Source organism: Telmatherina bonti (assembly GCF_933228915.1).
Source record: "Telmatherina bonti genome assembly, chromosome: 16".
Taxonomy (NCBI): domain Eukaryota; kingdom Metazoa; phylum Chordata; class Actinopteri; order Atheriniformes; family Telmatherinidae; genus Telmatherina; species Telmatherina bonti.
The window spans coordinates 25,898,198-25,910,764 of record NC_136614.1 but is presented as its reverse complement, the minus strand read 5'-3'; the positions used below and the strand labels follow the sequence as shown (position 1 = coordinate 25,910,764).

At 42.7% G+C, this 12,567-nt stretch overlaps 1 protein-coding gene across 1 annotated transcript in view; it reads right to left on the bottom strand.

Moving 5' to 3' along the window:
- Positions 1-4,998, bottom strand: part of LOC306767777 (MAM domain-containing glycosylphosphatidylinositol anchor protein 2) — a gene marked incomplete at both ends in the record, with an annotated part of 212,244 nt that extends 207,246 nt beyond the window's left edge. The window contains one exon of the mRNA XM_079255897.1: positions 4,926-4,998. Coding sequence (XP_079112023.1) covers positions 4,926-4,998 — 73 coding nt within the window. The remainder of the gene's footprint in view (positions 1-4,925) is intronic.
- Between the last annotated feature and the right edge of the window lie 7,569 nt (positions 4,999-12,567).

Sequence of the window (12,567 nt, the reverse complement as noted above, 5' to 3'; positions counted from 1 at the left end):
TTCTGTCGTAGCCAGCTGTACATTTTGATTTTGGCTCTTACTGAAGCGCGTGTACCGCAGTCGTCCGTCCGCTCTTCCCCTAAGGGAATGGAAGGAGACGCAGGCAGGGGAGAGACAGGCGAGGAAATAGGAACTTCGAGCAGGAGAAGAGATAGAGTTATCCGTAGTCTCATTACGGTGGGAAATGTAAGGGTCCTGATCCAAGGGAATGATGAAGGACTCTGTGGAGGAGGCCTCTGAGAACCAACAAAGACGGCTTTAGTTTCACTGGCAGAATGCATTTGCATAGCTTAGAAGCCAAAGCGTCTGAACCGGGGCTCATGAAAAGAAACCTCAGCAATTGCTTGGACTTCAATGCAAACGAGAGGGAGCAGGAGACAGAAGGAGAACGACAGCAAGAACGAAGGAGAAGTGGGATGTGCGGAGGAGGTGGGGGGGGTAGTAAGAACTTTTCCCTCTTCAGTCGCGCAACACAAATGAGATCAGGAACATCTGCACATCCCATGGAGGTTGTCTCTGACTGACTTTGATGCAAAGGGAGCATGGTGAAGGCGGTACATCTTGGGATAAAATAACAAACACACACAAAAAAAAAAAAAAAAACATCATCGTAAGAGTCATGTTCCATAGTAATCATTTTATATCATTTAAAAGCATTTTAGTTGTCATGTTAATACTCTTTGACAGTATTTAGCAGCTGTGTAGCGCTTACCTTCCAATATGCTAAGATGGTGGAACAGACAGCCAAAGGAATTCTGGTAAACAAAACAGAATCTGGCAGAATAGAGTCCTGATTTTTTTTTTTTTTTTTTTTTTTCAATTAAAAAGATAAAAGAAGAAGGAAGGCAAAACCACAGCAGCAGATATTGTATTTTAGTGGCATCACTCTCTCTCTCTCTTTGGCCTGCAGTAATGGAGGGATGACTAGCCTTCATCAATTCTCTTTAATGACTGTGGCTGCACCACTTAACACGCCAGTACGTGATTTCTTCATTGCTACATCAGGAGCTCAACATTTAGTAGACGGTGATGACGTACGGTGATGCTCAAGGATAAAAATAACCAATGAGAGTCTCATTGCCGCTAAACGTTCCAGTCATCTTCTCTATGGTTGATTAGGAAATGACAGGAGTTAAATCGAAAAGAAACTTCAAGTGCAACTAAAAGGAGATGAAAACTAATAGTCCAATGCAGTCTGTTGTGTAAAAAGAAGAGTATTAAAATGCAACTTGTAGGTCGTTTTGTTAAAATGTGGGTTTAAAAAGGTTACTAGTCATCTTAAATGTGTTTTATGAAACAGGAACACAATATTTCCAGAGGAAACTGCAACCATTATGAATAGTGATGCAGAATTTGTAGGGTTTTTTTTACATTTTTTATTTCACAAAAGCAGTATTTGATACAGCATTGAGTCTTTTCTCCAGCTGAGAATGATAAAGTTTAAAGATCTTTGTAGTTTCAGTTAAGTTTGTGGGTCAGTTCTGCTGCACTTTTCAGCATGGATAATGGTTTTATTAGCAGCTTATTGAGACTCTGCAGACATAACAGGACAGTAAAAATAACGTTAGCAGGTGCTAAATTGTTAAATCAGCAGCATGCTGGCTCAGTTCTCCAGTTTTCCTCAGATGGCAAAATACTTTTCTTCTAATGGCTGACATTGCGTCTGGGCTTCTGAATTCTCCCTTCGGAGCGTGAGAGGTGGTTTATCTCTGCGTTGGCCCTGTGATGGACGGGTGATCTGTCTATGGTGTACCTCACCTCTTTCCTGATTGCAGTTTGAATGGGATCCAGTCTTCTCTGACCCTAAACTGGATTAAGTGGCTTTAGAACTGTTATTCTTTTTTTTTTTTTCAGACTCATGATCAAATGACTGAGGTCACTTAAAGGTACATTGCATAAAAATTACTGACATTTAATGGTAAAGCAGGGCATAGAAATCTCTTCAAATGCCAACAGGGATGGTGGCCATAGTGGCCAAAAGTCTTCCAGGCATCTACATGTTTTCATCTGTGAATAAATCCAGTGGCACCAGGTGCAGCGATGACAGCACTGCAGGTAATTGTTTACATATGAACCGTCTTCTTCTATGTAACTTTTAAAGGATTACTTTTTCTGAACAGTATTCTAGCACCTACCAAAAATAACTTGTACAGCAATTTTAACACAGAGGGTTCTTACTTTACACCCTGAGTTGTTTGTCCATTCAGAGACACCATAGTAAAAGTGGCGGCAGCTGCTTTGTATGAGGACACTCGGCATGTATGGAGCATTCCAAGTGTATAAAACTTTTTTTTGCTTAATATAGTTGTTAATATTTTTTTCTCATTGATCATTGCTATGATATGCAACTACAAAGGTGTCTGTTTTGAATGAAAGGTGTAAAAACGTCTGATACTAAAGCTGGAAATGTAGCAGAGCATGTTCCTGCATTTGAAGCCACTGCTGTTGTTAACTTGCGCGTTGCACTTTAAGTGCTGTATGACCCAAAGACTTGATGATATGACCTTTACAAAAACAATGGCTCTCTATTAAAACTACCGTAGAATGCTGGTCACTAGTACTAATATGATACAAGTACACTTTTTTTTCCCCCATTCTCTCTCATTGTATTAAGTCACTCATACACTGTTTTTTACCTGTGCTGCAGAATCCCTACATCTACCATATGTCAAAGCCTTCTGCAAAGCCACTGGGAGGCAACACAGCATGCATGCAAATGTTTAGCCCCTATCAATAATAAATGTTGACTTTACAATATTGCAAATAAATGTTCATGCACATGGCCTCCCAAGAGCTTTAGAAACGAGGTAAATGTAGGTCGTCGCTAATGGTTCCTTACGGTTTAAAAGAACTGTTGAACATGTAAAAATCTGTCCTACTGTCACCACAATCCCAATATACAACTGAGGGGGGGGGGAGGGGGGGGGAAATCAAGAAAACCCTTTCAGTAAAAATATAATTCATTAAAGGTCTGGTTGAGGGAGGAAGAAACTGGGCTCTTGGGAATTTTCAAGCTGCACAACATACATGCAAACACAGACAGCTAAATGCCCAAACAGCTCCATCTGCTACTGCGGCCCCTCCACCCCTCCCCATCCCTGCCCAGCTCCAACCCTTCCATCCCTTCTGCCGCCGCTGCTGCTACTACAAGCCCACTAGTCTGCACATAGCGCTCTGGCAACACCATATCCAGCATTACGGGATATGATTCCTTCTAATCAGCTTGTGTCTTCATCTGCACGCACACACACACACACACACACACACACACACACACACACACACACACACACACACACACACTGTGGCATGGATGGCTGACCAAGAACCAGCAGCTTTTACATGAGATTTATGTGATCAGATCTGATGAACACAAAATTTTGTCAATATGGATACAGAATATCGTAAGGTCAGTGATTTCTTGACTTATTAATGGCTCATTAGAAGCTCTGCCCTTTTATTTAATGCAAACCAAGAAGAGTTCAATAACGCCCACGCAACAATACTTCCATACAGATCCCTCTCTGCTTGATTAGAGATTTGACAATGAGGAAAAATCAATGAATGTTCAGATTTACTGGATTTGAGCCGCTGCGAGAATATCTTTGCAACAGGTGGAATAAATGGACACATGTCTGAGCAGTCATGCCACAGCTGCAGTGGCATGCACTGATCTGTTCTCTTATTCATCTGCTTCCTCTAGAGATAAAATCCCGGCGCATCATTGGTCAGAGCGCAGCACCATGACTGTTCCTGTCATGCTCACTGTAACCTTTCTTGCAACTCACATTCTGCTGTGACAAAGATCTTCTTAGCAGTCAGCAACGGCCTCTGTAACACACACACACACACACACACACAAAAATCCCACATCTACCTGACCCGGCCATCTTTCTGCTCTGTCTATAGTTCGGCGGGAACTGCTGAAAGATCAGGGCTGAGCCACCTCAAGGTCTCGTCTCTGTCCCAGCGTTGGTGCACATGAATCATTATGTCCTCACAACCCTGCTGCCACTGTGAGGGACTGCTGCTGGTGCTGCGAGGATGACGATACGTTTCAGATATCATCTGTGACACTGGTTGCGCACACGGAGGCAGGAATTTCTGCTCATTTTACAGACTGGGAATGTGATGGAATTCATATAACATCAGATAAAAACCTTGTCTGATTACACAACATCTGAGCACATAAAATAAATTCTAATCATTCCAGTTTTACATGTTCCAGTTGCTGTTAACTTGCAGATTTTAGTCAGCAGTTTTCCTTGTGCCACTTTTGGGTTCACACCCGAATGCCCATTTCAGGCCTTTAAAAAAAAAACAAAAAAACACTTCCCTATAATCACACCTGCAGACATGCAAACATAAGCAGGAGGTCCCCAGATGGATCCACCAGGAAAATTACTCATAACTGTACAAGAGTGCTGAACAGGATGACATTAAAAAAAAAAAAAAAAAAAAAAAAAAACACATCCAACCTGATTTAAGATTAAGTGTCATAAAATAGCCTTTTGTATCACAATAAGAGAAAAATACAGACAACTTATTCTTCAATTGACTTCAAAATAAACAAGGTTCCAGCCCACTAAATTTATCCCTCACACCAACCATTTATAGGGATGGATTGGATGAGAACAGGGCTGTGCACGACTGGCTGCATAAATGATTTTCCTGTATAAACTGGAGGGATATTTGGAGCCCCTGCTTTTGAATCTGACCATCACATCTGGTATGTGACCCAACAGAAGCACTGATGTTGACTGACTTTCCTTTTCTTTTTTTTTTTTTTTTTCCCCAAAGAAGGCAGATAATTAAAGAACCTTGTGATGCTTCAGTGAGCGTAAGAAACTGCTGTCTTGTTTTTTTTTTTTCTACAAGGTCATGATCACATGGTTTATGGAGCAGCCTGCATCGCACAGACTTACCATACGCTCCCTGGCAACGTATGCCTTCAACGACCAGCGCCAGTAGCCCCAAAACTGCGATAATTAGATCCATCCTGTTCACGTTAATCTCTGCATATCCAGCTCTCAGCAGCGAGAAGTCCTTTCCTGGGCGGTGCGGCTGAGGTGCATGTAGACGCGCCACTTCTCCGATTCACGCGTCGATTAATTGAGTCCTACTGTGCACTGGAAAGGCTTTGTTTTTTTGTTTTTTTTAAAAAAAAACAGCCTTTAATCTGAAGTGGCAGGACGCAAACCCACGCTCAGGTTAGGATGTTTATCAGGTGGAGATGCGGAGCGCTCGCGGCACAAAGTCGCCGCGGAGGATGTGAGGAGGCAAGGGGAGTGATCTGCAGAGAGGCCGGCCTTTTTTTCCCCTTTCTCTCTCTCTCTCTCTCCTCTATCTCTCCACAGCTAAATATCTCCTCAAGTCCAGGCAGATGCTCTCCTCTGACAGTCTAAAGTGTGTCCGAGAAGCTCTGTGGAGACCCTCTAGGCACCGAGCCGTGTGTGCGCGAGGGAAGGCTGCGTATCCGCGGACATTGCGTCTCGGTTCCAGCTGTTGTCAGGGCTCGTGCCGCGGATGCTTCCTTTTGCTGTCAGAAGAAGCCGTCATCACCATGTCTCTTCATCAAAAACTGGCCAGATTTCTCACTGTTTTCACCTTCTGAGCGATGAAGCCGTCAAGCTGCTGTTAAAGAGGCTCGCGCGCTCAGACGGTCACATCACAGCATCATCTCTCCCGGCGGCAATGACAAGGGGAGGGTCCAGTCCAGTCCAGTCCAGGGTCCAGTGAGGCACGGAGTGGATGTGTTTGTGTTCTCCTCCCGGCGTTAGAAGACCGCTTTTCTGTTGGGTCCACGCGACGGCGGGAGCTTGGACGTGTCAGCCGTGGTGCCGATTGAGCATCAGTCACGTTGCGCAATACGTGCTACGGAGACCGAGTGGCACCGCAGCCGGTCTGTGGCTACGTCAAGAGGTGCGTGGCTTCCAGCGCTCATCTGTATGGGAGGCTGCGCTCAGCGTCAGGAAAAGGCATGAGAGGCGCAGCTGCTGCGAGGGGAGGGAGGAGAGGAGGAGGAGGAGAAGAGATGGAACCATTGGAATTCAGGAGCTTTGACAGACCTTTGCAATCTCCACCAAACACAGTCTTCAGACCTGTCTGTTCCTGTTTCACCATTCTGCCTTCATCAGACAGGGAGGAGGAGATGCTGTGTGTCGTGTAGCATTCATTTGCTGCATGAGATGTCTTTGACATGAAGTGGAGAGGTGTCTGTGTTAGTCTATTCAGCACACACTTCGGCTGCTGCAAGCTTCTACCTTTCTTTTGTTTAGTTTATTTGGCAACTGAGGCCTCCTAAGTTTTAAAAGGATGTGGTTGAGTTCCCAAATGGGGCCTAAGAGCCTGAAGGGGCCCTGCAGGCAGGTAGCTCCAAGGAGGCTATTGCAAACTGAGAAACATATGTAATTATATTCCCTTTTGTTATATATAGTCACACACACACACACACACACACACACACACACACACAAAAGAAAACAACTATCCTCACCACCGGCTTCAGCCTCGCAGAGCTGTGATCATATGGAGAAATTCAAAGAAATAATACAATTACACTGTAATTGGCTCCACTCATTGTCTTTCTTCTGAGGAGGTAAAGGGTTCTAAAAGCTGTGCTATGACTGTTTCCTAGCAACAACTTTTAATTGAATGATTTTAAATAGTGATGTGTTTTCCCCTCCGAAGAGGGCAAAATGTGTCGTTCTTGTCAAACAGGGAACATCAGTGGTCTAAAAGCACGATCCCAAGTTAAATGAAGACAAATGGCTGTGAATCAAAACACTCTGTAATTCAAGCTAATAAGTTCATGCAAGACATATATATATATATATATATATATATATATATATATATATATATATATATATATATATATATATATATATATATATATATAAAATGATGGTTAAAAAGTGACCTCACACCCAGATAGTATGGAGATTAAACTCAGCCACCCAAGCTGAAGTGGGCAGCTTGATCAACCTCCCCTCAAAGCTGTATATTTGTTTTGACAAGTAATCTATCTGATACTGAGTGAAAGAGTGAAGACTTTCCTGAATGCAAAAAAAAACAAAGAAACAAAAACAAAAACAAAAACATTCTTCACTGATTGTGGCAGAAAAGAAATTCCGCTTGAAGCACAGAGACTGCCTTCAGTGGCTCAATGGCTGAAGGGGGGGGGGGGGGGGGGGGGGGGGGGGGGGGTTAGTATAGGGGTGCTTTGGCGCCCTCTACAGGACTTCACTCAGCTGATCTGTAATCAAATCTGTGAACAAGCTATAATTTTAATTGCACATACTTCCTTTTACTTTCAGAATTTAAGATGACGTGATGGTGCTTTCATTGCTTTATGAGACGCCATTCACTAACAGTCAGTTGAGCCGTCAACACACACGTGAAGGAAGAGAAAAGTGAAAGGAACTCAGAGATAATCTCATTTGAATTAAATGCACACTAGAGAAACATTTTGGCAGTTTATTCCAGTGACCTGCTTTGGTTTGTTTCAAGGTGTTATTTTATTTATTTATTTATTTTTTTTTTTACATGATTCTTCTTTCCACTTTCCATCTCTTAGTGTATATGCATATGTATCTGATTCTGGATGTTTAACAAGAGTGCTTCTTTCACTTTAGAACAGATTTAGTCTCAAGGTTTTATATTTATCACTTGGCCATATTTAAAAAGGGTAGAAATGAGTAAAAGTTTCCTAGAATATCCTTATAAGTTTTAAAAAAAAATGTGTGTTTTATTACTTATTCTCCATCTGCTTGATGCTAATCATTCTGTGTATTACTGTACCTTTGCATCACCCATCCAATATGGACCAGCGTGAGCGACCACTGGGGGAAGCTTACACTGTAATTCCCCATCTGTCTATTGTGGATAAGTCTGCTCTCCGCTGCCGGTTTTCTCCTTCCCTTGTGGAATATAAAGCAACCTTTATACCCAAGATGTCTAATGCTGCTACAATACACTGGAAATGGGAGAGATGCAATTATGAGGCCCATTGTGAGTCCAGTGACTACATATAGCATCACAGAGGGATTTATAAATATAATTTGTGTCTTCTAGTGGCTACAATGACATTATGCTAAATTTATTCTGTTGTAAAGTGCACATGAGGTGTTGAAAACTGTATGAAGCAAGATGATGTGACATTTTGGGAAAGCCTCTCTGGGTTTGGCATGTATCTTCAAACACAAGCTAAATAACATGAAGGTGAAATGCAAGGCCAGGGTCAGCCAGAGAGATGTGCCTTGCTGTGAGTGTGAGGAAAGAACAGCGGGGGGGGCTTATGGCTTTGGTATTCTGACAATATTCTGCTCCGGTTGGCATCGCACATGAACGAATCTCAAATGGAACAACATGTATTTTTCCATCTCAGTGGCATGAAAGTCATATAACAGCCAGCCACCTGTGGAAGCGTTTTCACATACTGCTGTAACTCAGACCTTGTCAAGCCATTTTTTAATTATTTATTTTATTTGATTGTTTTTTTGCGTCAGCATCACTGCTGGAATGTGACATCTGAAGTGAATCATTATTTTAAACTAAAGAGAGACGTGGTTTCGGTACACTCTGCTGGAATTGCGAGATAGAAATAACACATTGGGATTCCAAAGATATTTAAAGTCTGAATTGCCAGTAGTTGCCTTTTTTTATTTTTTTCTGCACAACAAGAAGAGTAATTTAACTAGCTGCTGAAACCTGCAACATCCAACCGAGGGACACATTTTCCACCACTGACTAAAAAAGAACTGCAAGACTGAATCTTTATAAACTGCATGACACTACAAACTTAGAGGACACAGCCAAGCATCCCTGCTATTTGCCACTGCTGATGGAAATTTCACTTAGAAGTTCAGTCCAACACGCTCTCGCAAAGTTGTTTTAAAAGGGTTTGCAAATAACCGAGCTTCTCTGCGCCACACTTCACATACTGTATGTCAGTGTTGTGCCTGTGGCTTATCCATGCAATTAGAAAGATGAAAACCCAAAGCGCAATCTTTATTGGCGTAGAAATCTTTGAACTGGATAATGCCTAGCTGGTTGAATCCTTGTCAACAAGGAAAAACAAACAAAAAAGAAACTTAAAATCACGACACAGTTTAATATGATGTCATTCTGCACCAAGTAATGAGTCAGTTCATAGTTGCAGGTTGTCATAGTAACACAACCCCCTCCCTGGCTCTGGACCTTTCATGGAGTTTACTGTAGCCAACAGAAACAATAATGATGGTCAGAACAAACTATGTACAGACGACACAGATACAGCTTGAACATGCAGTCAACTATAAATCTGAATTTATTGTGACGGCCTGGCTTAACTGTTTTTCTTTTGTTCGTAGGTGGGTGTGCTATGGGCGGTTCCAGAACTTGGTGGATTATGTGAACGGGTTTAAACAAAGGCTGATTGTGGCGTGCAATTTAGCAAAAGAGCGATTGGACATGGCTCAGGATAAAATGAAACGCCTGTATGACCGTAAAGCTGAGCATCGGGAGTTTGAGCCAGGTGATCAGGTGCTGGCTTTGCTGCCTGTTGTTGGTTCCCCTTTTCAGGCGAGGTACACGGGTCCTTTTGTGGTGGCAGAAAAAGTGTCAGACTTGAATTACATGATTGAGACTCCTGGGCGCAGAAAATCCAGGAAGTTGTGTCATATTAACTTTTTGAAGCCTTATTATCAACGTGAGACTGGGTTTCACCCGAATGGATTTAGTCCTGCTGTTGCTATCTGTCGAGACACCGAGGATGACGGGGTGCCTGAACCTGATGATGGATTACTTGTTGGTCGCCTGAGGAACTCTGCAGCACTTGGTAATCTGGAGATGCTTTTGTCACATCTCCCAGGTCCGCAACGAGAGGAACTTGGGGCATTGATACGCCGTTATCCTGGTTTGTTTGGGGATGTCCCTTCATGTACAAGCTGGGCAGAACATGACATTGATGTTGGGGATGCATCACCGATTAAACAGCAATATTACCGTATGTCTCCTCAAAAACGGGCTTTGTTGGAGCGTGAAGTCGACTACATGCTCCAGAATGATATTGCTTGTCCCTCGTCATCAAGTTGGGCATCTCCATGTATTTTAGTGCCAAAACCTGACAACACTCCACGTTTTTGCACTGACTTTAGGAGGATAAATGCAGTAACGAAGGCAGATTCTTTTCCGTTGCCGCGAGTCGATGACTGTGTTGACCAAGTGGGCTCTGCCAGGTTTGTTAGCAAGTTTGACTTGTTAAAAGGATATTGGCAGGTTCCTTTGTCCCAGCGTGCACAGGAAATAGCATCCTTCATTACTCCCTCGGGACTTTTTTCATATAAGGTCATGCCATTTGGGCTGCGAAATGCCCCTGCAACATTTCAGCGGCTAATGAACAGAGTGGTGGCTGGTTTGGATGGCTGTGCTGTCTATTTAGATGACCTGGTTGTCTGTAGTGATACTTGGCATTCCCATCTCCAGAGGATTCGTGCACTGTTTGAGAGGCTGTCAGAGGCACACCTCACTGTCAATCTGGCTAAGTGCGAGTTTGCCCGGGCCACCGTTACTTATCTTGGTCGGGTGGTTGGACAGGGTGAAGTGAAACCCGTCGCTGCAAAGGTGGAAGCTATTGCAGGTTTTCCTCAACCAACTACAAAACGGGAGCTTCAGACGTTTTTGGGGCTGGTGGGGTATTACAGGGGGTTTTGCCATAATTTCTCCACAGTGGTTTTCCCGTTGTCTGAGCTGTTGAAAATGAGGGCTAAGTTTATTTGGTCAGCAGCCTGCCAACAGGCTTTTGACAATAAAAAGTCTCTGTTGTGTTCATCTCCAGTGCTGTTGGCGCCACATTTTGGCCGACCGTTTGAGCTCCAGGTAGATGCCAGCTTGGTTGGGGCAGGTGCAATTCTCCTTCAAAGGGATGACCAAGGTTTGGCAAGACCTGTGTGCTTCTTTTCTAGGAAGTTCAATGCATATCAACAGAACTATTCTGTAATAGAAAAGGAAGCTTTAGCTTTGGTTTGGGCACTACAACATTTTGAGGTGTACGTGGGTGCTACAACTCCTCTGGTGGTTTTTACAGACCACAATCCTTTGACTTTTCTCAAGTCCCTGAAATGTCCCAACCAGAGGTTGATGAGATGGGCTCTGTTTCTGCAAGCCTATAATCTGGATATTAGGCATATTAAGGGGACAGAAAATCTAATGGCTGATGCTTTGTCTCGTGCCCCTTTGCCCCTGAACGCAAACGTTTGACATTGTCGTTGTTTGTAATCTTTTTTGCTGTTGTTTTCAGCCCACTCTGTTTGAAGATTTAAATGTGCTTCTCAGGTACCGGAGTTGCTGTGTTCTGATGGGGAGGTTGTTGACACCACAGCATTGAGGTTATATCTTCCTGTGTTTCAAATGTTCCTGCTCCAAGTGGTGAAGGACTTTACCTTTTGTGGCCAGATATTATGTTTTTGGGGGGAAGTGTGACGGCCTGGCTTAACTGTTTTTCTTTTGTTCATAGGTGGGTGTGCTATGCGCGGTTCCAGTGATCAGAGCATCTGGCTGTAGCACACCTGCCTATATAAGGCTGTGAGCTGTTTTGCTCTGCCCTCTCTCAGCCCACAGCTTGGTTTGTTCAGACACTGACTTGCAACCACTTTACACCACTGATTTCCACGTTTACACGCTGCATTCACCTACTTTGCGTTATTTCTTTAAATAAATACATCTGTGTGTATTTACAGCGTGGTCTTCCCTCATTGTTGTCACGGCCTTCCGTGCCGGTCGTGACATTATGTTTACAGAGTTAAAGCCTGATTTTCCAAATGAGTTGGGATGTTATGTGACACGTGAATTAATGCAGAGCAACAAATTGCTAATGGATTATTCAGCATATTTATCATGAAAAAAGAAAGGATGTTTTTATTTGTGGTCCACCTTTCACAAAAAAAAGATAAGAAAACCCTACATGAACATGAATAGATGCAAAAATAAAAACTTTTAACTCCATAGATACATAAAAAATCACTTTACTTAAAAGCAAGCTTGAATAAAAATTCATCAAGTGCTTTATGAAAGAATCAACAGTTTCTAAAATTCTGAGAAATATACACGCAAAGACGCGTTGAGGTGCATTCAGTTTTTTTTTCTCTGTAAATCATTTGTGTGTTTCATTCACATGCAGCAGTGTTTTCGGAAGCCTGAAAACACTCATTTTGCACAGTTTTTTGGTAGTTGCATGAAGGGGCTCCTCAGGGAAAATAGGTTGGGAACCACTGATTTAGTTGATAACCCTGCCTTTGCACAGTGCCGTCTGTCCCTGAAAATAAATCCCAGTTCTTCAGTCTCACTGCCTTCTGCCTTCTTTTCTCCCTTCACTGTGGCTCATGACAATATTTGATGTCAGCTGCTTCACAAGTGAAAACAGCTCATTTTGATGCTGCTCTCATATTAATGCTTATTAATTAAAAGGGTACATGAATAAACTGGGAATGCAATCAAGAATTGACTGGTACATTTGAAGAAATATATTTGCTGATATATCGTTAAAGAAAATCAATATTCATTTTATCCAATTTAAAGAATTCAGGT